Source organism: Chrysemys picta, chromosome 14 (genome assembly GCF_011386835.1).
Source record: "Chrysemys picta bellii isolate R12L10 chromosome 14, ASM1138683v2, whole genome shotgun sequence".
Lineage (NCBI taxonomy): Eukaryota > Metazoa > Chordata > Testudines > Emydidae > Chrysemys > Chrysemys picta.
Genome location: NC_088804.1, coordinates 7,331,096 through 7,354,651, shown reverse-complemented (window position 1 = coordinate 7,354,651; position 23,556 = coordinate 7,331,096). Strand labels below are relative to the sequence as shown.

The following is a 23,556-nucleotide window of genomic DNA, read 5'->3' as shown; positions in this document are numbered from 1 at the left end:
AGCACCCACCCCTAGAAACCAGACCCCTTAATGGGGTCTCCAGATGGGCCCCCAGAACCACCTATCATGTTTAATAATCTTGACCGCCATCTTGGTCTTTAGCACTAATGCAGCGACCGCGGGCACGCACAGATCTTTAGCAATGTGTTAACAAGGGGCTGACGCACAGGGCCGGGGCTTCCACTAGGCGACCCTAGGCGGTTGCCTAGGGCAGCAGGATTTGAGGGGCGGCATTTTGCCACCCTCGGCGGAAATTCGGCGGCGGGGGGTCCTTCTGCTCTGGGTCTTCGGCCGAAATTTGGTGGCGGGTCCTTCACTCGCTTCGGGACCCGCTGCCAAAGTACCCTGAAGACGGGGAGCGGAAGGACCTCCGCCGCCGAATGCTCAGAGGAGGAGCGCTGCTGCCTAGAGTGGCAAAAACCCTGGCACCGCTCCTGCTGACGCAGGCTAAAAGAGGCTTCCTTTGAGAAATTAGGCTGTACGCAATGGCCAAACCCGTCGCCTGCACACATGGTTCAAAGGCCAGCAGAGATGTAGCTTCCCAGTGGAACAAGGGGACCAGGATCGCTCACCTGTTGCAGTTACCAGTGGCTCAGCGTGTTCACCCATCACAGCCATCAGCTGGCCATCACATTTGGAATAGGCACTGGGCTCACAATCTCCTGTTGTTAAGTCACAGATCTCTTGCGTGTCTCTGGTTAGGGTGAACTGCTTGAATCCAAGCACTGGGACCCCATCGTGGGGTTTTGTGGGTGCTGAGTCTGGGACTCCCAGATAGGAGCAGCAATGAAATCTCTTCCTTTCCCTTTCCCAGGAGGAAGCACAGAGACGGCACCGTAAACATCTACATTCACATGAACCTGCTGGGGGCCATCTTCCTGCTGGACGTGAGCTTCCTCATCACTGAGCACTTGGCCTCCATCGACAGCGAGGCAGCCTGCAAAGCCAGCGGCATGTTCCTGCACCTCTCTCTGCTGTGCTGCCTGACCTGGATGGGCATTGAGGGCTACAATCTCTACAGGCTGGTGGTGAAGGTCTTCAACACCTACGTGGAACACTTCATTCTCAAGCTCTGCCTGGTGGGCTGGGGTGAGTACGAAAGGAGGCCGAGATGGCCCTGAGAACGCCAGGCCTCTTCCCCCCGCCCCCAGAAGACTTTCCTCTTGCAAGGATAAGAGGATGATTTGCTCACCATCCACAAGTACCTACACGTGCAAGAGATTTCTGAGGGCAGAGATTGTTTCATCTAGCAGGCAAAGGCATAAGACGAACCAATGTCTGGAAACTAAAGCTAGAGAAATTCAGGCTAGAGATCAGTCCCCTCACTAAAGCATTGGCGGCAGTGGTGTCTCCATCACTAAGGCTTTAAGTCAAGACTGGCTGTGTCTGTAAAAAAACACACTGTCGCTCAAACACAAGCTATGGGCAGGAGGCACTGGGGGAACTTCTCTGGCCTGTGCTGTGCAGCAGGTCACACTAGATGATCACAGAGGTCCCTTCTGACCTTAACACCCAGGAACCTATGAGCAGTGTGGACATGAGGACCCAAAGCTGTACCCAACCATCCCTTTTCAATGCACTGTCCTCAGTCCACCGCTAGGGTGACAAAGGGTATGGGAGAACAACACGGTCAATTCCTTAGGAGTAGAAAGGATGGGCTCCTTTTTCAGGGACCTGCAAAGACAGGAATTGGGGCTAGCGGAACTACCTAATGCTGTTCTCTGCATCCAGGGCTTCCCATCTTTATCGTGGGTGTGATCTTCCGGGTGGATCAGACAAATTATGGACCATTCCACATTGAAGTATTTGAATCCCTTGAGAAATCCACCAATGCAACCATGTGAGTAATTGAAATGGCATCACCATGTTTCTGGTTATACCATCGCTAGCAATGTCCCCTCCCGTGAGTCAGTTAACACACGGTCTGCACCCTGCATCAGACCAACAGACATAGGTGTGCCGGGTGTGCCCAGGCACACCCTAATGCAGGGGTGGGCAAATGGCTCCACTCCCCGGCGCAGCAAGCTGCGGGGTCCGCGCTCCCGGGCCGGAACGCCCGGCCGAACGCAGCAAGCCGCCGGCCCTTCCCCCGCCTTCCCTCTCCCCTGGAGCCATGCCGCCGCGCACAGCGCTCTGTGGGCCGGGGCTCCACGATGAGTCAGACACGCTCCCCATGAGCCATGCCGCTGTGTGCACAGCGCTCTGGGGGCCGGGGCTGCGCGCTCCCGCGGGGCAGTGTTTGGCTCCACAGGGAGGCTAGGAGCCTCATCTCATGGTAAGGGGTCCGGGGCCAGGGTGGTTGGATAAGGGGTGGGGGCAGTCAGGGGACAGGGTGGGTTTGATAGGGGGTGGGATCCCGGGGGGGTGGTTAGGGGCGGGGGGGGTCTCTGGAGGTGGTGGTCAGGGGACAAGGAGCTGAGGGGGGGGGTCGGATGAGTCAGGAGTTCTGGGAAGGCTGTCAGGAGGCAGGGGTGTGGAGAGGGGTTGGAGGAGGCAGGAAGCTGGGGGGGTTGGATGGGTTGGGAGTTCTGGGGGGGGCTGTCAGGGGGTGGGGAGTGGTTAGATGGGGCATGGGAGTCCCGGGGGTCTGTCTGGGGGCGGAGGTGTGGATAAGGGTAGGAGAAGTCAGGGGACAGGTAGGGGGTAGGATCCTAGGGGGGCAGTCAGGGGACAAGAAGCAGGGGGGGTTGGAGGTTCTGAGGGGGGAAGTCAGGGGGCGGGAAGTAGGAGGGCGTGGATGGGGGCGGGACTAGGGCAGGGTGGGACTAGGGCGGGGCTCTCTGGCTGCACACCTAATGAAATGGGCTGCGTATGCCTATGCCAACAGATTACATCCCCTCTGCTGGGGTTTTCCCTGAAACCTTTTCTTCCTCCCGCCTCTCCCTCCCGCCAGATCCCCAGCTGGAGGAAATCAGCAAAGCTCTCGTGACTTCAGTGGAGCTGTACTGCCTTACATCAGCTGGGAGACCGGCCTCCATGTTTAACTCTGGGCTGGAGGCCGAATGTGCCAGGGGGTCCCCCGAGCTCTAGCAGAGGATTACGGACCTTAACTATCTGCCTTTCTCTTCCCTCCAGATGCTGGATCACAGCCCCCCTGATCCATAACATAGTCAACCTGGGCTTCTTCAGCCTGGTCTTCCTCTTCAACATGGCCATGCTGGGAGCCATGGTGCGGGAGATCCTCAGGCAGAGGAACAGAGGCCACGAGCTTAAGCACGCCCTGGTTCTCCTGGGCCTGAGCCTCGTGCTGGGCATCCCCTGGGCACTGGCGTTCTTCTCCTTTTCCTCGGGATCGTTCCGGCTCGTCGTCATCTACCTCTTCACCATCATCAACACTTTGCAAGGTGAGCGCGCAGGGCCGGGCACGCTCTGCCCATCTCGCCCTCTCCCGGCGACGTGGGACCTGGCGTATGTGCCGTCACCCCGGGGCGAGTTTTGGGGTAAATGGCTAAGGAGTCTGGAGTCTCTCTGAGGAGCAGCTGATGAGGCTCTGACACAACCCTGTGCCCTATTCCTCACCGTGGGGAAGAGGCTCCCCTCCGTACTAGAGCGTGCCTCGTTGTACCTAGCCATCTCGCCTGCGGGGCCCTGGGATTTTCTGTGCGACAGCACCCAATGGCCACACGAGGGTGCCACCAGCTAAGGCGCGAGACAGTGCTCTGCTACGTTAGTACAGTGATGGATCCGAGACACTGTTAGCTCAGTTCATCTGACGTGTAGTTTGTTCCTTTAAAGTGGCAGTAGTGATGGGCTGAGCTGACAGGGTGCACCCATGCTCAGGCAGGGTGCCAGCCTCCCCCTGCCACCAGGTGACCCATTGTCCTTCTCTCTGCATTACCCCTGCCCAGTGAGCGCTCTCCTATTTCTCCCATCTCTCGCAGGCTTCCTCATCTTCCTCTGGTACTGGACAATGGTGCTGCAGGTCAGAAAGTCGAAGTCCTACCCCTCACTGAACAACTCCGACAGCGCCAGGTTGCCAATCAGCACCAGCCGCACGAGCGCAGACTGAATCACCCACTTTCTCTGGTCACAGCTGGGACTGTCTCTGCCCCGTGAGTCAAGAACCAGGGATCGCACTCCCGGAGGGGAGGTGGAGGCATCACATTTGTCTGATGCTCCTGCTTTGCTACACGCGGCCACGTATAATCACAAGGAATGTAGAGTTTCAGAGTAGCAGCCGTGTTAGTAGTCCACGAAAGCTTATGCTCTAATAAATTTGTTAGTCTCTAAGGTGCCACAAGTCCTCCTGAAGCAATGTAGAGAAATTCACACACTCCCAGACACTCTGAACTGCCAGCATAGAGTCTGTTATACGCTAAGAGCACGGCAGCAGCTCGGTTTCTCTCGCACATTCCCTTCTGGATCTCTCCGGTCCAGCCCTGCCTGGTTCCCATTGCATTAAACACCATTCTTGTATCACACGCACACACCTGGGCTCCCAGGTAGATCACCACTTCAGTATAAAGTCACTGGAAAAGACAGAGGGTGTTATAAGCCAGCAAGGGCTGCAGCCTTCTCTGACAGGGGATCGGGGACCTAGTCTGTTTCATGCTCCTTTCACAGCTCTTTCCACATCACAGCCTAGAGGAAGGGCAGGGGAGAGTCCAGGGCTGGCCCAACCATTAGGCGACCTAGGTGGTCGCCTAGGGCGCTACAATTTGGGGGGCGGCGACTGCGGCGGTATTTCATTGGCAGGATCTTCTGCCGCCTCTGTGGGGGGCGGCATTTCGGGGTGGGACCTTCCGCCGCCTAGGGCGGCAGAAAAGCTGGCAGCACTCCTGGGAGAGCCTGGTATCCATCTCTCCCAGGGCTCCAGTCACATCAGGCAGCTGCCAAGTGAAACCACAAGTGCAGAGGAGCGACTGGGCAGAGTTGATGCTAGAGAGTTGGAGGGATGCTCCAGAGGCCATGGCAGAGCTGGAGATCGCGGATCCCATTCCTGAAGGGGGCTGGTCCTCCTGTCGCATTGTAATGTGGTGATGTCCTGGGGTTCTTCACGTGGGCCTAGAATCCCAGCTTGCTTCAATGATTGTGAAAGCCTCTTTTCATCAGCAGCTGGCCAGGAACTGTCACCCTTCTCTTGCACATCTGGCTTTCACTTATCCAGGCTTGGGTCACTTCTGGTTTGGTCTAATATAATGTGGTCTGTTTGGGCCTATACTTGTGGTCCACTCAGAAGCTACAGCCGGTGGAAGATGTTGATAGATCAGTAAATATGAAACCAGTACTTACATAGATTCCGTGACTGCTTCTTTGCTTCTGGGTGCAATTCAAGGTGTTCACTTTAAATCCCATAAGGTCGGGGTCCCAGCTACCTGAGTGGGACCCCCATGATCCAGTATGTGGCTGTTGAGATCAGCTGTGGCACTGGATCTAGCCGTCCTAAAGAAAGATTATCCTGGACAGGGCCGTCCTTAGGATTTATGGGGCCCTACGCAGTATTATTAAACTGGTGCCCCTGTGCCGGATGGCATCCCGGGCTCGCAGTCCAGGGGGGAGGGACGAGGCAGCAAAGGATACCGAGCCACCTGATCTGGGTGGAGAGTCAAAGTTCCCCGCAGAGACCCCCATATCTTCTCCCTCACGCAGAATGCGCGGCGCCAGCACATTCAGCTCTGTGAATACGGCCCCGCCTAAGGAGACTGCAGTGTGCACTGGGTGTGCGGGAGCCGACCCGCTCTTACCTGCGGTTCTTCATCTGCCTCTGGTACTGCACCATCTGCCGCCAGCCGGACACCGGCCCCTCCACCGGGAGTTCTCAGATGACAAAATAACCAGGCCAGGCAACTGGACTGTGCTCCCAAAGGGGCCCAGCTCACCCCCCAGGAGCAGATTCACTTGCTGGAACTGGCCTGCCCCAGTTACCCCAGGCAGGTCTGCGCTTCTGATGGGGGATTTAGCAAGGGAAGAGACACACTCCTCAGTGCCTTCACACACGAGGCCGCAAACAGCGCGACAACGAGCCTTCCAAGCAGCTTATGCAGAGTTTGTCGAGTAGGCGAACAGGACCTGGGCAAGACTGAGGGGTAACAGAACAGCCCCTCTCACAGCACAGGGAATTGCTGTTCCCTAGGAGGCTAGAGGCAGACAATGCTTGGGGCGTTGATTCCCCCTCCATTGCACCTTGTGTCTTTATTTACACCTGCGCACAGTGAGTGCAGAGAAGGTGCACATCGCTACCAAACCAGACCTCCCCACCCACTCACACCAGGGGTAACGTCGTGCACACACACTGAGGGGGGAAAACAAGGAGAATCAGAGCCTATGTGCCTGTCCCCCTCCCCGCCCCCCCCCCCCCCCCAGGAAGCTATAAACACCCCGGTTTGTTACATTTCCTTTTGAACTCATGCGATGATTCCCCCCGTCCCGGTCACTTCACCATGGAGAGAGATTCTATACTCAGCTAACTGCCCTGGTGAAGGTAACTACCGTTCAAGCTAAATGAGAGGATCTGTTAGCAGTACGGGGCTAATGACATACATTGGAGCAGTTCTGATTCCATTCAGTAGAGGGCAGTGGTGTATGCAGGTTCGTGCACACACCGACCTGCTCACCCCAACACCAACCCATTATGAACCAATCAGATGTACCCAAACACCCTGACTTTTGAGGAGGTTGAAACCCAAATCCTAACCCTGCTGCTCAAGCCCATCTCTGATTTAAAGAGGACAGGCGAACAACAGGGAAGGAGATGGAAGGAAACTGCAGAAAGAAAAGAACTAGAAATTGGAGAGGAGGAATTACAGAGCAGGGCAGTAAAGAAACAGACATGGTGAAACAGGGAGTGTAGGGAAAGGAAGTGATAGCAAAGGGGCTGTGAATTCCTGGATGCTGGAGACTGTATTGCGGGACATCAGCCGCCACTAACTGGTCAGTGAAGAGATCTTGCCGCAAAGGTAGACGCTGCAGCTGAGTTCATTCTCTCTCTCACACACAGACAAGTCCACAACCTGGATGGACTAAACCTGGAACCAATGTGCTTTTGCTTTTTTAATGACCGTGTGGGGAGTTTATTGCTCCTTTGTACCCAACCAGAGATTTCCATTAAACTGCTTTACAATGGGGCATCCACCCCACCCGCACCACTGCCTGCTCTGGCCAAAGCCCATTGCCGGTGTTGGACTTTGTTGCATGCAAGTGACTGTAGCCCGCCTGCTGGAGTAATAAAAACAAGCAATGACCCTAGTGGCTGCTCTTGAAGCCTGCCAGTCTGTTGTGCATTGGAAGCTGGGCCTGGGTCGAAATTTCCTTGCTGAAGGGTCCACCACAGAATGAGTCTGCTTAACCGTGGCCCTGCTACTCATGCCCCTTGGAAGCCTCCACAGACACATCACAGCTGGGATAGTATTTGCAGTGGGGTGGTCCTGTGATCATAGGAGTCCTTGTGGCACCTTAGAGACTAACACATTTATTTGGGCATAAGCTTTTGTGGGCGAGAACCCACTTCATCAGATGCGTGAGGTGGAAAATACAGGAGCAAGTATAAATACATGAAAAGGTGGGAGTTGCCTTACCAAGTGTGAGGTCAGTCTAACGAGACAACTCAATTAACAATAGGATACCAAGAGAGGAAAAATAACTGTTCTTGAAGTTTTTGAAGTTTTTTTGTTGAAGAATTGCCACTTTTAGGTTTGTTATTGAGTGACCAGGGAGATTGAAGTGTTCTCCTACACTTGAATCTCCCTGGTCACTCAATAACAGACCTAAAAGTGGCAATTCTTCAACAAAAAAACTTCACAAACAGACTCCAACGTGAAACTGCAGAACTGGAATTAATTTGCAAACTGGACACCATCAAATTAGGCCTGAATAAAGACTGGGAGTGGTTGGGTCATTACAAAACCAAAACCTAATTTCCCCCATACTAATTTCCCTCTCTCATTACCACTACAAAAGTGATTTTTCCTCCCTTGGTATCCTGTTAAGTGAATTGTCTCGTTAGACTGACCTCACACAACTCCCATCCTTTCATGTATTTATACCTGCTCCTGTATTTTCCACTCCATGCATCTGATGAAGTGGGGTTTAGCCACGAAAGCTTATGCCCAAATAAATTTGTTAGTCTCTACGGTGCCACAAGAACTCCTCATTGTTTTTGCTGATACAGACTAACACGGCTACCACTCTTGCTTGTAGGGATTCCTTTGCCTCCCTGCCCCTTACCCCCTATCTGACAGCCCTTCATACAAGTGATGGGAGCCTAGAACACCTGCATGGTGCCACGGGCAGAGGGGTTTTACATCCATCCCTCTGGGCTCATCGGTAACAGTGTTACTGTAACAAGTACAGAGCAACTGTACTGGTTGGAAAAAAATATATTCTTGCAGAAACTGGATGAAAATGGAAGAAATAATCATTTTCTTATAAATTTAAGTCTCCAATGACTGACTTGTATGTGGAGCACGTGAGAACAGCCCCAGTAGTTTGGGACACCGACTTGCTGGGGACAGGTGGGTCATGGGTCTCACTAGGTTTAATAGGCAAAGCCATTGAAAATTTTTTTTTTTTTGGCAAAAATTCAAAAAATGGAATACTTTGGTCAACCCCCCAAAATTTCCATTTGGATATGTTGCCAAAATGCCGTCTGGGAATCCTGGTGTGTCATGTACTCATTCCCATGACGGACTAGGGTTCCCCCTGAGGAGAGATAGGGGTGCATCCCGGGAGATGGAGTCCAGCTTGGGAGCCTGGTCCATAGAAGAGAAGGGGGGACATGAGGCAATTGAACTACAACTCCCATAAGGCACTATGGCAGCAAATCCAAACAGAAACATTTTGGTTTTCAGTTGAAATATTTCAGTTTTCGGGTGCTCAGTTTTTGACAGAAAATTGAAGTTTTCTATGAAAAGCAAACACTCTTTGTGAAAAACTTCTGTCAGAAACAAGTTCTGATGGGAAATTTTCAGCCAGCCCTAGCAGGGATGCAGTCCGTATTGACCAGGGACTGCTCCAATATTTATAGCTATTTTAACACAACATCCACCATTTTCTGACTCTGTCTCTGCGGCATGCTCCTCTAGGTACAACTTCACTTGGGATTTTTATCCCTAAATGTCCTTGGCACCAACCTTGCCCAAGGCAGTATGCTGGAAAGGGGAATCCCGTTAAGGCCTTCCCAGCCAGAAGGATGCTAATGAAGTCTTCCAGTCTCTGTCAGGGACCTGGAGTAGAAGATGAAGACAAGCTGTAGAGAGAACTTCCCAGGTTTTATAGGCTCATAATTCACCTACTAGATGTCACTCGCAGTTCAAATGAAAGAAGTCTCCAATAATAAACTTGTATATCTGCGGCAAGAGACAGCAACCCCGGGGGGCTGGGACAACTGCTTGCTGGGGGGCGGATGGGTTGCACGAGGGCTTGCTGGGTTAACAAACGCCAGCTGCCTCAGGGGAGTTCAGAGAGACCAGGGCAGAAAGTGAAGACCGCAAAGGGAAGTGAGAGCCACGACTGGGCTAGGGGCCTACTTCTCAGGTGGCACAAAGCAGCTGGCAACCCTGAGCTCAGACCCTCTCAGGATTCCCCCTGGGCAAGGGAGAGCTCCAGGGAGCTAACCCGTCCCTTTCCCAGCCCCCAGCAGAGCGGGCACTTCTGGGGAGAAGGCATGGCCGGAGCAGCCTTACTCTCGGCTGTCAGAACAGCCCCTTGGGTCTGGGGGCTGCTCTACCTTGTGCCAGAGGGCTAGAGCCAAACTGCAAAATCACCTGGATCGCCCTTCCCAGATCCGTGCGGAGTCCCAGAGAGTCTGGGACCAAGCGCAGGAAGAGAGACTCTTCTCCCCAGGAAACACTGGGGACCTGCCATGCCAAGAGACGGGGAGACAGAAGCAGCCACACGAGGTCAGCGCTCAGATCAGAGAAGCTCCACCCTAGACAGCTATAATATCGCCAACCCTCTGCATTCAGGTCATGAGTCAGCCCCCTCTTCACCACCACCCCAATCATGGGCTTGGGCTTAAAAATCATGAGATTAGAAAAGCCACAATAGCGTGGGTTTACTTATTTATTTATTTGTCCTCCAGTTTCTGAGCCCATAGGTTACACTCAGACCATGTCTTCAAGATTTCTTCCTCTGCAACCATAGGGTTGAGAAACTTTTAAAAAAAAAACAAAAGCCGAGATCCTCAGAAAACACATGACTCCAGGAGCTGAGGCTTTAAGCAAGATATCAAATACGACGGCACAGTCACTAGAATTGCGAGAGCAACCCTAGATTTACGGCAAGCTGGGGACGGCTGTGTCTGGCCTTATTTCACACACGTCAGGGACGCTGCTGGGCTAGAACAGAAAGTCAGTGGGACTTGCGCTCTGGAGTCACATAGGGGTTTGAGAGTCCCATTCTGATTGCTTACTGACTGAGGATTCCTGCTTGTAGCGGGGTGGTCACCCTGCTCCTGCCCGGAGGGGTTAAAACCAGGCCTGGAGAGGGCTGTGGCTGGGGAAGCAGGCACAACTATGGCCACGCCCCAAACAGACCTTAGCTAGCCCTTATAAAAGGGCTGTGAGTCAGAGGCTAGACGAGAGAGTCTCTCTGCCTGTAGAGAGGGATGGGCCCGGCTGCTTAGGAGCTCACATGGTACCTGGAGTGGAGCAGGGCTGGGGGAAGGCCAGAAGAGCTGGGGAGCTCCGTCCTGGAAACTCCCCCAGGCTGCAGGCCTTGTTAAAGGCCCAGAAGGGTACTGGGGTTGCAGAGGGCAGCCCAGGGGTAGGCCAAGGCAGCAGATCCAAACCTCCCTTGCCAACGATGAGTGGCTTTTACACTGCAGTCCGCCCCAGTGAGCGGGAGCTAGATGGTGACTGGCAGTAACCAAAGACTGAGGCGTGGTGGGGATAGGGGATTGGGGGTTCCCCGGGGAGGGGAGACCCAGTGAGACTATGGGGTACTGCAGGGGGCACCCCGGCCTGAAAGGGGCACTGGGGTCCAGGAGGGACTCGGGACTCAGCGGGAAGCGGGACACTGGCCTGCAGAGGGCACTCTGGAGCTGGAAAAAGAGCTAATTCCCCTGACACCAGCAGAAGGCGCCGCAGGGGTGAGTCCCGCCACGCAACACTGCTCTAATCAGGAGCGCCGCCAGCTTTTCTGCCGCCCTAGGCGGCGGAAGGTCCCACCCCGAAATGCGCCCCCCCCACAGAGGCGGTGGAAGGTCCGGCTGCGGAAATACCGCCGCAGTCGTTGCCCCCCAAATCACAGCGCCCTAGGAGACTGCCTAGGTCGCCTAATGGGTTGCGCCAGCTCTGGCTCTAATACCACCTCCTTTTCATGTGGGCCCCTTAGCCCATAACCCTCCCTGGAGGCAGTCAGCCAGTTTCACCTGTATTCTCTCCTGGGGCCTGAGAGCATTTCCCTCTGGTCTTGGCAGGGAGAGGGGGAGCCCATCTGATTAGAGCAGAGGCCACAGCTGAAGAAGCAGTGTAGGAAAGTCCATGATTAAATATCAGAAGAGGTCGACTTCCCTTCTTGTACCAGAGGAACATGGGCCTCGCAGTGTGACACTAGTGCCCTCTAGTGTAGCAATGTGGGGAAAGCCAGGGCTGAATGTGGGAAATTCCTTTTGCCCCAGGGGACAGTGAGCGATGAAGGGCTCTCGCCAGGGCACAGCAGGGCACAGCTCCCAAGTCCTAAGCTAGTGCCTTAACCTCTGAGCATCCCTCGTCTCTGCCTCTGAGCCCCAGCCCTGCTGTACATTATTCCTGCATGTATCTCGGTTTTTCCTACGGGGTGTTACTCACTTTGTTCCCTTTCAGTGGTAGCTGGTGAACAAGCCCAGGGGTTAAGTAATGTTTTAACCCCTCTAGGCACCAGCTCTGTTTGAGAAGCTTCTCCTAGAGGGCATGTCCAAAGAGCCAGCTAGCTTTAGCCAACAGAGGGCATCTCACTTCACGTGCAGGAGCTCCATCACAGCCTAGTGTCTGAGCAAAAGGCAAAGGGGTGGAAAGCCCAGGGTGGAAACCTCACAAGCAGGCAGCAGCTCATGGCCCAGCACAGAGACAAGGCTGGACTTCGGGAGCCCAGCGTTGGAAAAAAAAATTAGGGGTGTTAAGGCTACTCCAATGACAGCTGCACAAACATTTTGCCAGTGCTACATGGTGACTCATTCACTTGTGCAGCACATGGAGGGTCTGCTGGCTGCCGGGGGCAGGGCTCTCAGGCATCGGGGTGGGGTTCTATCACCTTGTCACAGACATTACATTGTAACCAGGCCGGCTTCATTCTCAGTGCAAGCGGTGGGTGTTAATAACTGGTATGTTACAGAGACACTGAAATGCAGTTGGGTTCAGGACTACTATTGACAGTAACACTCGTTTGTTTTCTGCTTTAGATTCAGAGCAGAGGAAACCAGGAGTTCACCTGCTACAGACACCAGTAACATTCACTCAGTTCCCCATGGCAAGTCCCAAAAGGATGTGACCCCCTTGCCTATCGAGAGCCAGCCAGGAACGATCGCTGGCAATGTCCTTAAGGTGGTCTGGCTGGATAATCAGTCCATCTTATCACACCAGGGCTTTCGGCGCCCATCCGATCACTGCCGTGTAGTGGATTCTTTGGTAGTGTCACAATTCACTGGTCTCCATTCTAACAATACATCCATACCAAGAAAGCCGCCAAAACCGAACTAGTGCTGATGGAGGTGACTGCTGCGTTCAGCTTTGGATTTCCTCATTTCTGATCTTGTCCTGCCCATGATGAAGATGAGATCACATTGCATCATAGCGATTCCATTAACTTCTCTGCATCTCTGAAAATAGCCGAGAGACTGGGTCTGTCTAAAGCCAGTCCCTGGCCAAGTAGGGGTCACATGACAATCCTTCTCTGTAGTATGTTCAGTGGGGAGTTAGTCATCGTTTCATTAGAAGGTGGCTTCTTGTTAATAAATATGAAAACTAACTTTCAGATTCCTTGTTTCCCAAAGATCCCTGGTTAGAATGTGCCATTGCCCCAGAAGTAAAAACGGGAACCATAATGGGTGGTAGGAACATAGGAACAGCCGTTCTGGAGAGGACCACCTAGCCGTGTAACCTCTCTCCACCAGTAGCCAGTGCTACTTGCTTGAGATCCAGGTGTAAGAAACCCAGAAGTGGGCAATTATGGAATAACCCATCAAGAGGAGGAAGTTTCTTTCCAACCCCTTCAGTCAGAGGTTGGTTTATGCTCTGAAGCAGGGGGGTTTATATTGCTTGCTTTTGAACCTTACCCTTGTAAGTCTGGATGTCCTCATTACCCATAAATGCCAGTCTTTAAACCCTGCTCTGCTCTTGGCCTCGATGATACCCTGTGGCAGTGAGTTCCAGGGGCCAATCATGCAGTCTGAGACAGCCATTTTTGGTAGTACCGAATGGGAGCATTAGTTTGAAGTGTGCTGCCTTTCATTTTCATCGATTGTCTTCATGTTCTTGTGCTATGAGAATGGGCGCTTCTACTCCTCTTACCTACCTTCTCGATGCAACTCACCTGTCCTTTTCTATTCCAGTCGTCATCTTATAAAGCTTTATTTGAGCCGATTAAAAAAAATTGGGCAATTTTGAAATTCCAATGAGATGTTGACCTTTGAAATTTCAAAATTAAAATGAAAAATTCACATTTTTCCTGAAAAAAAATTCTAGAGTCAGATGAATGTCAAACGTCACAATATAAAGGAAACATTTTTGTGACTTTTTTCTCCCCCTCTTCTTCCCTCCCCCTCCCCCCCCCCAAACTTCTATCATGGCACCTCTCGTGCTTATAGCAACAGAGAGTCCTGTGGCACCTTTAAGACTAACAGATGTATTGGAGCATAAGCGTTCGTGGGTGAATGCCCACTTCGTCAGACGCAATGCCCACTTCGTCAGATGCGGTGGGTATTCACCCACGAACGCTTATGCTCCAATACATCTGTTAGTCTTAAAGGTGCCACAGGACTCTCTGTTGCTTTTTACAGCTCCAGACTAACACGGCTACCCCTCTGATACTCTCATGCTTATGTGACCATTTGGGCAAGCAATCCATCATGCTAGGCCAGAGGTTCCCAAACTTATTTGGCCTACCACCCCCTTTTCAGAAAAAAAATTACTCAGCGCCCCCCTGGAAATCTACCTTCTTTAAGCGAACAAACAGAAAGATGCAGTGACAAATTTGTGTTCTTTTATGTATCTATATTTCTACCTACGTCCTACAATATAGTAAAGAAAGATGTGTTATTAGAATATCGCCCATGACATCAGGTATACAGTGGTTTTTGCGTAAGATGGCAAAAGACAACCAAACTAAAATACTAATGAAACTAATAAACTGGGTTTTGTTCTTTGCTCAGCATTAGATATATGTATTTGATATTAAACTGTCAAATATCAAACTAAATTTATCAAGAAATAATTAATTAAAATAATCAATATGCAATTAAAAATCAGTTAATAGTTTTAATTTAGTTTGCCCTTATTTAAATAATTGATCCTTATTAACACACGCCTTATTTACCAATTAACACAGATGATTCGATAGATATAAATAAATGTTAATAGTTAACAGTTTTTACGATTTCATTCCCGTTTTCGTTAATATTGTAATAAAAAATATGACAAATATATTGACTGTACACTTCAAATAGTACTGTACCGACACAAGCCTGCTACGATTTTATTATTAGTAAGCACTAGAGACACAGAAACGTACGGTAGATATGTAAGAAAATGTATAAAAATACTCACGTGTAAATTGCTGTTTTATTGAAACAACAATAATACAATTTGCTTTGTATGTGATCCGTAATCCATAAAGATTGAAGGTATTGAATATGAATAAAAATTTTTAAATACTTATTGCACTATTGTTAACTGCTTTTTACACAATTAAGAAACAATCTAAATTAGATTTCATACATGTCGCCTATTTATAGTATCGTATTGTAAACAAGTCATTACACGCACATATTCCTGCCGATGCATGCTGGACTTCCCGACAATGCACGACACGCTCGCCTGCCAACACTTGCTTGTTAAGAGCTGTTGGCGGACTTGACACCTGATCGGTTATAATTTGTGAATTTATTTGGAAAATAAAGTAATCACTACAACTTTAACTCTATGTTACACAACAGATGAAACATGTACGAACGGTTTTTCAAAATTTTCTTATATTCTTTCTTTATGCTTCCACCGCCCCCTTATTTTTATTCAATGCCCCCCAATTGCACCCGAGGCTACTACTGCCCCCCTGGATCATTCCAGCGCCCCCCAGGGGGCGGTATCGCCCACTTTGGGAACCTCTGTGCTAGGCAGTGTGGGTGAGCCTACGCAAACGAGATCAGTCCCTGAAGTCCTTTTCCACAGCTCACCACCAGATGTCAGGGTAGAGCTCATTCTGACTCTGCTTACTCTTACAAGTACACACCAGCAGGAAGAAAGGAGATGCAGCAGCCAGATGCAAAATGATCACTTTAGAGCTCTAGCGACTTTGTGCTGACAAATATAAAGGGTCAGCCCCAGACAGGATGCCGGAAAAAGCTCCCTATACAACAGCAGTCCTTTCCTGGGGAGGGAAAGCAGGGACTGGGTGGTTGTGAAGGAAGGTGCAGGTAGAAGAGGCTGTCTCTGGGTGTTGTATATCACCACTACATCACACTCCTCCTCTTAGGGTGAAGCTCTGACCTCATCCTCCCCTTGGAGCATGTGAGTGTGCTGCTCATTCAGATGTCAGCGGTTCTCAAGCTGTGGGTCGGAACCCTAAAGTGAGTTGCAACCCTGTTTTAATGTGGTCGTCAGAGCTGGCTTAGGCTTGCTGCCAGGGGCGGCTCTATGTGTTTTGCCGCCCCAAGCACGGCAGTCAGGCCGCTTTTGGTGGTGCGCCTGCGGGCGGTCCGCTGGTCACGCCGATTCGGCGGCATGCCTGCGGGAGGTCCGCCTGTGCCGCGCCTTCGGCATCCCCGCCGCCAAATTGCAGCTGACTCCGTGGGACCAGCGGACCTCCCGCAGGCATGCTGCCGAAGGCAGCCTGACTGCTGCCCTCACAGGGACCGGCTCGCCGCCACCTGCAGCTTGCCGCCCGAGGCACACGCTTGCTGCGCTGGTGCCTGGAGCTGCCCGTGCTTGCTGTGGCCTGGGGCTGAAGCCAAAGCTTCTGCCTCACCTTCTGGGGTCAAAGCTGAAGCCTGAGGCCTCTGCTCTGGGCAGTGGGCTCAAGTTACCGGCCCCCTGCCTGGGGCTGATGCCCTTGGACTTCCGCTTTGGGGCAGTGGAGTTTGGGCTTTGGCCCTCCTAACCCACGGCAGCGGGGCTCGAGCAGGCTCCGGCTTTGGTCCCCCATCCTGGGATCGTGGAGTAATTTTTGTTGCCACAAGGGGGTCACGGTGCAATGAAGTTTGAGAACCCCTCAACTAGCTAAACATTCCAGACAGGAGGGCAGATTAGTCAAAAGGTTCCTATGGGACAGAGATCCCTTTGGGAGCTGGGTTACCCTGTCACTCCAATCCCCACCAGTATACACCACTTCCGACCTGATTGAAAGTCAGGTAGGTGGCAGAGGGCGCCAATTAACTCAGTAGTGATACAGCAGAGGTGCTAATTGGGTGGAAGTAACTCCAGCAGGCACAGCTGGGATTACATAAACAGACAGGAAGTGCTAGAGAGGAGAGGAGTGAACCTGAGGCAGGAGTAGCAAGACTGGTGACTGCTAATTCTGTCCCCTTCCTGAAAAGCAAGTGGGGACATGTCTTGATTGACACTCCAGGCTGTGGCTTGCTGAAGGGATGTCAGAAAGCACAGAGGTGTAAAACACCTGGGTTGTGGTGGTCAGTTACTGAGACTGGAAAAGACTTTCAGGGGACCATCCTGTGACAAGCTGTACAAGAGATTTCCCGGGATGGAGGGGAGAAGAGGGGGAGCAGATATGGCAAAAATAAATACAGTGGAAAGTGCGAAATTCACTCCTGTGCCGAGGGGCCCCTCTGAAGTCCCACTGAATCCCCCAGAATGGGGCCGGAAGAGCGCGTGGGCCATGGGCCAGCCCACTGCGCAGGGTCACTCTGATCTCCTGGATACTGTGCTCGTGAAGAGCAAGAAGAGCTGGTACATGGTGAGCTGCACCAAGTCCCCCCCCCCACCAGTTAGTCATGACAGCTGCCTGTGCAAGCTAAGCTTGGGAGAGGGCTGAACAGAGGAGATATAGAAATGGGTCGACACTAGAGCTGGGTGCAACTTTTCAACCAAAATCCCCCTCTCCCCGAGAAAAAGGCAGATTCGGGGACATCTAAACATTTCATGAACTTGCATCAATTTCACCAGCCTGCACATTTTGATTTTTTAGGATACTTTTTTCAAAGTCAGTAAGTTTGAAACAATGCTATTCTGAACACATTTCCCTTCCCGGTTATTTATGAAAAAAATGAGCAGCATTAAAATACTCAAGATCACAACGAATATTTTGTTCGACCCACAATGATTTCTCACCCCAATTTCTCAGAATTTCCTGGGAACAAAAGAAAAACAAAACAAAAAAGAAAAACAAGAAAAAAATACAACCTTTATTTGCTTACCTCAGGTAATCACTAGATGGCAGCCACACACCGGGGAGCTGCTGCGGAGAACTCGCCCGTCTGTCTGTGTGGTTGATTAAATTGAGATCATCAGCGGTTAATGACTTTGGTTCTGCACGGTGCTTCTGGTTTCCTCTGGGACAGCATGAAGTTCAGCGCTGACTGGTCTCGCGATTGTTCCTTTGACACACGCATTAACTAGATAGTCCCTGCAACTGTTCTGGGAGGCAGGCAACTGTACTCATCCCATTTTCACAGATTTGGGAAGTTGACTCAGAGATGGAGGCATTTCCTCAAGTCGGCACGCTGAGTCAGAGCAGAGCTCATCTCAGTGGCTCCTGGCTCAGGCCACTCCCAATGACTCTGCCTCTCACAGGAAGGTGACAGAAGGAAGACTAAGGAAAGATATGAAAAAAAACCACATCAAAAATATCAAGGCAAACGTTATTCATGAAGTACAAGCACATCAGCAGTATAAGCCCTGAAGGAAATCCCTTATGGAAAAAAATTCTTACAGAATTTAATAAAGAGGGAGACTATTTCTATGGAATTTTGGGACCATTCTAAATACATGAACAGATTTCTATCCCTGCTATAGAATTCCATAGGATTATTCAGAAAACCTAGAGAAAGAACTGAAGGGAGCAGGGGTACGGGAACAATTTTTATAGTGGGGGCGCTGAGAGCCATTGAACCAAACTGTAAACTCTGTATATAATGGAATCCACTTCCAGCCATTTCCACACACACACCGCCCCAGTTCCAGCATCTATGGAAGGGAGAGCGAGAACCTATAGGTTTTTAATTGTCTTATAGGAGTGACTATTGAAGTTCTATAGAACGTCATCACTATTCAGTCTGATGGGGCTCTTCAGTTATGAGAATGAGTGGGGTCAGGGTACCTAGCACCAAAGAGGCCAGGGAGAGCTCAGAGTAGCAAAACGATGTCTCGCCACTTGCAGCTGCGGCCAGAGATGAGGAAGTGAAGCGCTGGAGAGGTGATTAAAAACGGACGTGATAAGAAAAAAACTTATGAAATTTAGATTGAGTAAATGTGCAGTGTGACAGACCCAGACCAATGGGGTACAGGAGTCTGGTAGAGGGCAAATATACTGATCACTGGATGAGTAGTTTTCTGTTCCCTGAGTGACCAGAGCAGGGGCTGCACTAGAGTAATCAGGAACCTGCTAGAACCAGTTAAGGCAGGCAGGCTAATTAGGACACTTTAGACAATTAAGAAGAAGCTGCTAGAATCAATTAAGGCAGGCTAATCAGGGCACCTGGGTTTTAAAAGGAGCTCACTTCAGTTTGTGGTGTGAGTGTGAGGAGCTGGGAGCAAGAGGTGCGAGTAGCTGAGAGTGAGAGGGTGTGCCGCTGGAGGACTGAGGAGCACAAGCGTTATCAGACACCAGGAGGAAGGTCCTGTGGTGAGAATAAGGAAGGTGTTTGGAGGAGGCCATGGGGAAGTAGCCCAGGGAGTTGTAGCTGTCATGCAGCTGTTACAGGAGGCACTATAGACAGCTGCAGTCCACAGGGCTCTGGGCTGGAACCCGGAGTAGAGGGCGGGCCCAGGTTCCCCCCCAAACCTCCCAATTGACCTGGACTGTGGGTTCTTCCAGAGGGGAAGGTCTCTGGGCTGTTCCCCAACCCACATGGTGAATCTCTGCGGCAAGAAAATCCGCCAATAAGCGCAGGACCCACCAAGATAGAGGAGGAACTTTGTCACAGCAGAAGTAAACGGCATTCATCTCCCTTCCCCTCCCTCACCCCCACCCCCACAGTCTGCAAGGCACAAAAAGACTGAAGTACCAGTAGTTAGGCTTCACACATCTCATTTGTCATCAAAGACCGTTACCGCGGGTGACTTATGTCAGGTAGCATGACTCCTAGTTGAGAAAGGATGAGGAGCTCATTAATGGAGCACTAAGCACTGGAATGACTAACAACAGGGACAGATTGCTGTGATTTCTGGAAGTGTATGAGGCGTCTTTCTAACCTGCTAGAATTTGACAACTGCCCAAATACACAGTGGCTAAAGGATCCTGACTACATAAGTCTGATTAGACATTTTAAAGCTGCTTTGGGTAGAGGGACTGCCCAGAGGGTATTAAAGGGTGGTTACGGTGACTGAAAATGGCATTGTGGGGTCCCATATTTACTACCTCTGAGAAACTCCAGAGAAAACAGAGGTGGCTAAATGCTCTTCAGAGTTTACCAGACCCAGTGGAGGGAGATGAGCCAGAGACATCATGAAGTCCCCTCTTCGACAGTTTTATGTGGGAGGCAATCAGATCTACAATGAAGGCACCAGTACAAAACTAAGATAGAGAAATGGCATTTTTTGTCAAATTATATGCATTGGGGTTTTTTGCAGTACCCAATGGCTCTATTTGGCCAGGTCTACACTACAAAATGATGTCGACCTAAGTTACATCAGCATAGAGCTGCCACAGTGATTACATCACCTCTGAGTGTCCACACTACACGCTTTATGTTGGCGGTGCGCATCCTCACCAGGAGCACTTGTATCGATGCAGAGTGTGGTGCACCGTGGGTGGCTATCCAGCACAGGGTGTTTTGGGACGTTTTTGCCTCGCCTCATGGGGCAAAAACAAGTTGTGCCGGAGTGACTGGAAACATGGGTTCAACTTCCCATCATGCCGTGTTCTCCATCCCATAATTTCATTTGCATCCCATACTATTTCGCGCCTCTTTTCAAAATCCCCGCAAACCCGCGTGTCCCTCCTTGCTATCTGCCATCCCAGCTCTGCACTATTGCGATGAGCAGTGTGAGCATGGGTCACCTGATTCTGCAGTATTTACAGAGCCGCAAGAGGAGCTGTGGGGAACCCGATTCCCTGGCGGCTAGCTTGCTGTGTGACGTAGAAAGGAGCAATTCAAGATTGTTGGCGGCACTCACGGAGCAGCTGCAGATGGTGGGGCGCTGGTTCGGGGCCCGAGAAACAAGCACTGACTGCTGGGATCACATTGTCATGCAGGTTTGGGATGACCAGCGGAGGCTGGAGAACTTTGGGATGCACAAGGCCGCATTCCTGGATCTGTGTGCTGAACTCACCCCAGCCCTCCAGTGCAGGGACACCAAAATGAGAGCCACCCTGACAGTGGAGAAGCGAGTGGCAATTGCACTGTAGAAACTTACAATGCCAGATTGCTACCAGCCAGTCAGGAATCAATTTGGAGTTGGGAAATCCACGGCGGAGGCTGTTGTGATGCAAGTGTGAAGGGCAATTAATCGCCTCCTGCTATGCAGCACTGTGACCCCAGGCAACATGCAGGACATAGTGGATGGATTTAGTGCAATGGGGTTCCTGAAGCATGATGGAGCGATAGACGGCACGCGTATCCCTATTTTAGCACCAGACCACCTTGCCACAGAGTACATCAACAGAAAGGGCTACTTTTCCATGGTTATGCAAGTGCTGGTAGATGGCCAGAGATGCTTTCCCAACATCAGTGTTGGCTGGTCAGGGAAGGTGCATGCCACTCTCATCTTTAAGAACACAGGACTGTTCAAAAAGCTGCAAGCAGGGACATTCTTTCCCGACTGGCAGATTACCATTGGGAATGTTGAAATGCCAATAGTGATCATGGGAGACCCAGTCTACTATCCCTTGCTCCCTGGTTCATGAAGCCATGCACTGGCCACCGCACCAGCAGCATGGAGTGCTTCAATTACAGGCTAAGCAGGTGCAGAATGATGGTTGAATGTGCCTCTGGTCATTTGAAGAGTTGCTGGTGTTGTCTACTTACGAGATTGAACCTCAGTGAAAAAAAAATCCCAATGGTTATAGCTGCCTGCTGTGTCCTGCATAATATCGGTGAAGCAAAGGAGGAAAAGTTTCTGCCAGGATGGAGGTGGAGCGGCTCTCTGCTGAATTTGAGCAGCCAGATTCAAGGGCTATTAGAAGAGCTCAGTGCAGAGCTATACGGCTCAGGGAGGCTTTGAAAGCCCCTTTTAATAGTGAGCCTGAGTAATGTGTCAGTACTGGTTGCGGGCTCCTAGGCTGAAGAGCCCATTTCCAAAAAGGGGTAACAGTCAGTTCCCAGGCAGTGTACCAAAGAGGCCAAGGAAGGGACCAATGCTGCAGCCTGCTGAGGGATCCAGAGAAGAGAGGCTTGGATTCTCCCTCACAGCAAACCTAATGGGTGGGGTGGAGGAGACGGTCGCTAGGATCCGTGGCTTATAGACTGATGAGTACTGAGTTTGCCTTCTTGAGAGATCACAGCTATCTAGTCATCCCTGTAGATACCTCAGTACAGGCCTCCGCTTTAGATACAGCTTAAATAGTCATTGTAATAAAAGTAAGTATATATGTACAAAGGGTAAATGCAATTCATAGGACTCAAGAGTGGGCCAGATTCTTTGCTTTGCTCCATTGACTTCAATGGGGCTATGCTGACTTACGCCAGCTGAGGATCTAGCCCAATAGCTGTATTTATATTTGGTAGGCTAAAAGAGGGATATCTATTCTCATGCTTTGGGGCGTAAGATGACCTCCAGAGGAGGTCAGGAAGTAATTTCCCCCTATGGTTTAAGGTAACGTTTGGACAGGTGCATTATGGGTTTCCTCACCCCCTGGTGACACATCCAGCTGAGGCCACTGTCAAGGACAAGATGGAACCAATACCCAATATGGCAATTCCTTGTAAAGTTAAAATGTCTGAAGATGAGAACGCTGACTGGCTACTGCTCTCCAGTACTGAGTGGGAGACCTGGGTTCAAGTCCCAACCTCCAGCTCCTCTGGCTGTGAACAGGAGTAAGACAATGATGTATTCTCATGGTAGAGAGCAATGCCTTCGGTTTCTCAGTGTAGTGACTCCTTCATCCTACTGCTGATTAGATAGTCTTGAATGGCCTCTGCTCAGTTCATTGGCTCAGAGCTAACTGACTGATTCCAAGGAGTAGCTGGCCACTTGGGCCTGCTGAAGGAAATCATGGGGAGTTGGCTTAGGAGCTCATGCTGACCAGCCTATGACGGGGAGCAGTTCCAGGCCCTGTTCTTACTACAGCTTTTAACAGAGTGTAACCAGCTGCTGCATGGTTGACTCCAAACATGGTTTGCATTCACCCACAATAGGATTAACACTCTATTAGTAATCATGATGGCTAGCGGTGCGATAGCTCCACAGATGGCTACACTGACACATAGTACCTTCCTGTAATTGGTCCAGCAAGCTGTCTATTTACAGACAGGACCCTGTAACTGTGCCCTGTAACCAAGCTGCCAGGTCCCCCATCCTCACCCTCTTTTTGTGGTAGGGCATCCCAGCATGCATTGCTCCAGGTGCTGCTGCTCTGAGCACCCTTTCTCACGCTGAAGCCCTGACCACATATTCCCAGAATGCAGTAATGCAAGAAGGGTTAGACTGTAGTAGGGGTGGGAGTACAAAGGGCAGCTGTGCTGTGACAAAAAGGCTGTTTCTCTGACATTATTCAACAACGCTGAGTGTAACAGGGTCAGATGAGTGTGTTATGAGCTGGCTACAAACACATGGTTCTGCTTGAACTGTAGAAGAACATGGGGATGCAGAAGGAGACAGAAATAGACCTTGGGGAAAGAAGAATATGGACTTGGCAGCAGCACCACAGTAGCTTGCTAACCGACACTCAGATGGGTTCAATCCTGCTCTGTTATTCACCCATGCAAATCCAAAACAACTTGACACCAGAGCCAAGAGCAACGTTTGGCCCAGAAAACACACTAGGGTGCCTGCCACTAGTGCTGAAGGAGCCAGGCAGATAAACAGCTTATCAGTGATTCTGTTTTTTATGGAGTCCTTCCTTCCTCCCTGTTAAATGGGAAGTCAGACGATTTGTGGGAACATAAAGAAGTCACTCACTCTCTTTCTTTGTCCGGTGAAAGAGAGAGTCTTACTTTCAATTTCTCCTCTTAGGGGTGATTATAAATTCATTCCTTCTCGGCTTGCCAATTCCTCTTTGGGGAGTTTCAGCATTTCATTTGCTATGTCAGCTGGGCCACAAAGTCTCCAAGGGGTTCACACTTCAGGAGGTTTCCTTGATTGCTAAGGGCCA

At 50.9% G+C, this 23,556-nt stretch overlaps 1 protein-coding gene across 2 annotated transcripts in view; it reads left to right on the top strand.

Annotated features, from left to right (window-relative positions):
* LOC135975557 (adhesion G-protein coupled receptor G1-like) overlaps positions 1–5,237 on the top strand; it is a 43,508-nt gene extending 38,271 nt beyond the window's left edge. For both annotated transcript variants that reach the window (XM_065566865.1, XM_065566866.1), the window contains exons 12-15: positions 815–1,089; positions 1,732–1,840; positions 3,076–3,344; positions 3,882–5,237. In XM_065566865.1, the coding sequence (XP_065422937.1) occupies positions 815–1,089; positions 1,732–1,840; positions 3,076–3,344; positions 3,882–4,009 (781 nt within the window). In that variant the 3' untranslated portion in view covers positions 4,010–5,237. The remainder of the gene's footprint in view (positions 1–814; positions 1,090–1,731; positions 1,841–3,075; positions 3,345–3,881) is intronic.
* The last annotated feature ends 18,319 nt before the right edge of the window (positions 5,238–23,556 follow it).